This window comes from Miscanthus floridulus, chromosome 1 (genome assembly GCF_019320115.1).
Source record: "Miscanthus floridulus cultivar M001 chromosome 1, ASM1932011v1, whole genome shotgun sequence".
In the NCBI taxonomy this organism is placed as follows: domain Eukaryota; kingdom Viridiplantae; phylum Streptophyta; class Magnoliopsida; order Poales; family Poaceae; genus Miscanthus; species Miscanthus floridulus.
In genome coordinates, this window is record NC_089580.1 from 170,593,279 (window position 1) to 170,597,726 (window position 4,448).

At 41.1% G+C, this 4,448-nt stretch overlaps 1 protein-coding gene across 2 annotated transcripts; it reads left to right on the forward strand.

The window, feature by feature from the left end:
• The first annotated feature begins 844 nt into the window (after nt 1-844).
• On the forward strand, nt 845-3,945 carry LOC136548058 (serine/arginine-rich splicing factor SR45a). 2 transcript variants are annotated; one of them, XM_066539707.1, is made up of 7 exons: nt 845-977; nt 1,980-2,005; nt 2,119-2,184; nt 2,311-2,422; nt 2,484-2,633; nt 2,964-3,027; nt 3,166-3,945. In XM_066539707.1, exons 2-7 carry the CDS (start codon nt 1,983-1,985, stop codon nt 3,747-3,749), a joined length of 999 nt encoding a protein of 332 aa, XP_066395804.1. In that variant the 5' UTR covers nt 845-977; nt 1,980-1,982; the 3' UTR covers nt 3,750-3,945. The 2 variants fall into 2 exon arrangements, with proteins under 2 accessions (XP_066395804.1, XP_066395810.1); XM_066539713.1 differs by having other exon boundaries at nt 857-977; nt 2,125-2,184.
• Nucleotides 3,946-4,448: the final 503 nt, after the last annotated feature.

Below are 4,448 nucleotides of genomic sequence, written 5' to 3' on the forward strand. Positions count from 1 at the left end.
TATTATTAAAATGAATATAGTGTTGCATAAATTTGCCTTAGAACAAGTATATTTATTATTGTCTTGAGGTCTTCTGAAAAAATTCGGTTAGTTTGGTTAGAACCGGAACCGAACCGAAATAACTGAGAACCGAAATGCTCAGTTCCTAAATTTTTTTTTGGAACCGATCGGTTCTCATTTTCTAGGAACCAAATTTTATCAATAACCGAGGGAACCGAACCGAACCGAGAACCGAACGCCCACCCTGAGCTACCAGCCACGTGCCTCTTGCTAGGCGTGGGCTCAGCTTGGGAAAAAGAAGCGTTGAAGAAGGAAGACACATATTAATACTTTATTATTTATCTACATTTAGTTAAACCTAGAAATTTAACTCATTGAGAAACGGGATTTAGGGAGGCTCCTCTGTGCTAAAATAAATTTATATCTCGTTTCTCAACATAAATTTGACTATATATAAGTATTTAAAAAAATATAAATATTAATATTTATAATACAAAATACGTATTATATTTGATTGATCATAAAATATATTTTTTATAATAAATCTATCTATAGAGATATAATTATCGATACTATATTCAATATATACGTAGTTAAACTTTAAAATGTTTGAGTCGAAATGCCACATTTATTTTGTGACGGGGAGCACGGATTGATGCCGTGCGAAAAAGGGGGGGGGGGGGGGGGGGGGAACGATGGCGCGAAACTGCGCCATGTGCGCGTGGTGCGTGGTGTGCGTGAGTGTTTGCGCCCAGCCGATTCAACCGCATTTGAGAAGAGTTTCGCGTCCGCCCCGATCCAGAACCTTCCCCAAGCACCACCCACCTGGCGCCCGCCCAACGTCCATTTATTCACAGGCGCACTCAGGCCAACAGAAAGAAAAGGCCCAGACAGTGCCGTGACCGACTCGAGACGCAAGAGAAGGATCGAGACGAGGCGGCGGTTTCCCGGGGGCAGGATAGCCGCGGCCACGAAAGGTACAGCCCCCCATTTCTTTCGTGTTCTATCTATCAGGCCATTCATATGATAGTCGCGCGGCGCGAGTTTGTGATGGTGAGGAAAAAATATCTAATTTTCGGTTTTAATTCTGTTGGTTATGTAGCGCATGTCTGATCTGATGGTTTTATACGCCACTGGAACTTTTACTCGTGATGTGTTTGTTTAGGAACATCTGAACGAAGGTTTACAACATTAGATCCATGGTCTGCCATCTTATAATTGTGATGATGCCATTACGAGTGAAAACTATTGGCTTATCCATGAGGTAGCGTCGTAGTGATAGAATTAGGGTTGGAGATTGGTTGATCTCATGTCGGTGTTTGATTGAGGTTGAAGACGTAAGATGACGGAAGAAATTGAACTTAAAATGTGCAGCGTTTTGTTTTGGTGTTAAACTTATGTTTGGAGGACCAAATTAAATTTTGAAGCACTAGCTATAGATTTTCAGAAAGGTGTTTAATTGGCCTACATCAGTCATTATGGTATTTTCCTAACAATTGATTATTCAATATTGAAAGGATTTTTCATGCAAATAAACTTTATCTTAAAACAAAAATAAAAGATGTACTGGGAACAAACTCTGTATGTTAGGGTTGCAATGTATGGTGCACTTTCTGGACGAAAGTTATGTAGAAAAAGGGGATTAAAAGGGAAGAACCAATTTCCTTCAGAAGAAAGAGGTAGAAAGGGTGGTTATACTTCATTGCTTATCAGTCGACTCGTGATACATCAGCTAGCAGCATGAGAAAGTTATTTAATTAGAAATATCTGCGTTAATATATTATGCATGTTCTGTGATAAATTGACAAATTTGGATTCTTTCTGTAAGCTCTTCACTTTCTTGTGTGATATGCAGTCACAGAGTGTTTCAGAAGTTCATTCAGTTTTATTTTAGATATGTTCACAAAGTCATCATCTATTAGGCTGTATATTTGAATGCTTGTTGCAGGTGTTAATATATTTATCTCTTTGTCTTGCAGACAATGTCTTACTCAAGGGGATCAAGGTAGGCACTATTTTAAAACCTTGAACAGCCTACTATCTAAAAACCTTGAGCCTTGTTTCGATTTGTCTTCAAATGATCTTGCTCGGTGTTGTGATAGTTTTTTTTTTTTCAAGTGAAAGGTATGGATCTCGCTCACCTTACTCGAGAAGCAGCTATTCAAGGTACAGAAGTCGCTCTAGGTATGCCTTTTATCCTTGGGCCAGTTAATGTGTTTCTGCCAATGTCATATGTTTAAAGTCTAGACATCAAACATCTATGTTGCTTGTAACCCGAGGAGTATTTGATAAATCGTATAATTTATTTAGGAGTGTGGACTCAAGTGATGCTGAAAACCCTGGGAACAACCTGTATGTGACTGGTTTGTCAGCTCGTGTAACGGATCGAGATCTGGAGAAGCACTTTTCCACCGAGGGAGAGGTAACCTTCACAGAAAATTTCTGCAATTTTAAATTGTCATTTCTTACTGATTGTGCTATAGGTGATTGATGCAAGCATTGTGCATGATCCTTGGACAAGGGAATCACGGGGGTTTGGTTTTGTTACCATGGCTACTGTTAAGGAGGCAGATTGCTGCATCAAATATCTGGACCGTTCTGTGTTGGAAGGTCGGGTCATAAGTGTTGAGAAGGTAAAATCATGAGATTGGGAACATCTGAACTTCCTTATTTAACTTTGCTACTGAATGATATTTATATCATTGCTTAGTACTCTACACTGAACATTTTAGTGTTCTTCTGTCCATTGAAGATTTTGTTGACAGCAACAGGGTAGATGTTGGTAGCTGCTCTGCAACAAACTGATACAACCTAACACCAAACCATGCCACCTCAGCCAAAGGGTTGTATGCCCTACATTGTATATTATTATTTTTCTTAAATGTGTTTATTCAGATTGTAGATAATTGCTCTCTTGCTTTTGGTATCAAAGACACTTTCTTATCTGGTCCCCTATTACACAGGCAAAGAGAAGACGAGGTAGAACCCCAACACCTGGGAAGTATCTTGGCACAAAATCATCACGTGGTAAGTGTTTTCATGAACTAATCACCTATAATCATTGGATGTCTTTGCCCCCATTTTGTCCCAGAGAAATATAAGTACTGTATTTTTTTTTGATATAACCTGTCGTTATTGGCAATTTTTGTTACATGATGACATCAGGACGGAGGTACTCCCCAAGCTACTCACCTGTTAGAAGGGACTGTTACAGTTCCCGCTACTCGCCTGATCGGAGGGACCGTTACAGTTCCCGCTACTCACCTGATCGTGACCTGTCTTATTCTCCTTATGGTAGAGGCTGGTCATACTCTCCATATGACAGAAGGCGATCATACTCTCCTAATGGCAGGCATGGATCATATTCCCCCTACGATCGGCGGCGATCACACTCACCTTACTACAGAAGCCGGTATCGTTCAAGGTCTCCATATTGCTACAGAAGACGGAGGCCACCTTCTGTTTCGCCATACTACAGCCGGCGCTGGTATAGATCTGTCTCCAAGTCACCCAGTGTTTCTCCAAGGGCCAGAGGGCGGAGCTATTCCCGCAGTTTATCACCACAGAGAAGCTACTCTCGCAGCCATTCCCCAGAATCGGAGAGATCAACGAGCTACTCTCCTAAGAAAGGGAGTAGAAGGGAACCCTCACGTAGCAGATATTCTGGCAAGAGGCGTCATTCAAGGGAAAGCTACTCTCATAGCCGCAGTTTGTACTCCAGGTCTATGTCTAGGGAGCGCTCGGCTTGATCTGCGAGGCGTATCGTCCTAGGTGGTGGTTATAAGATATGCCCTGTATCTGTATTTGTCAGAACTGATGTATTTTCAAGGTCATTACTCTGGTATTGTGAACTTGAGAACAGCATGGATGTGTGCATTGTACTATATTATGTTCATTTTGTATGAGACAGTGATATTTCTGATGCTATCTTGCTATTGTTGGTTCTTTCTTGGTAATTTAGTTACTAAATCTGGCGATATGTGGGGTCGTGCAATAGAGCTGAATATCATTGTAAGATATTGCTCTGTTCGTTTCGCTAAAATTTGGCTTACGATGATGATTATACTGATTTGTTGTGGGAGGAAAGCACTCTTCGCTCAAAACATTTGTTGTTTTGGGAGATTGCATTCGTGCCTTTGGGAGAGAGGAATAACGCGACCTCAATCTTAAACATCTAACCATCCATGACAGTTGCAGCTAGGAAAGAAATCCCCTAGCCCCTGCCATGCTCAATATTTTCTTCCTTGGCTAGTAAAAGAGGATCCTGCAAATCTGGTGACCATACTTTGAACAGACCTATTCCAGTAACTCCATGTATCCATGCCCCTAGAATGACGGAGTTCAGCTCTTTCAGCACTTGGCCATTGACCATGCCGTTGATCCTTAGCCACCAAGCATCAAAGGAAGTTTCTTCAAGTAGAGATAGGACGTCATTGTGCAGCAGGTGA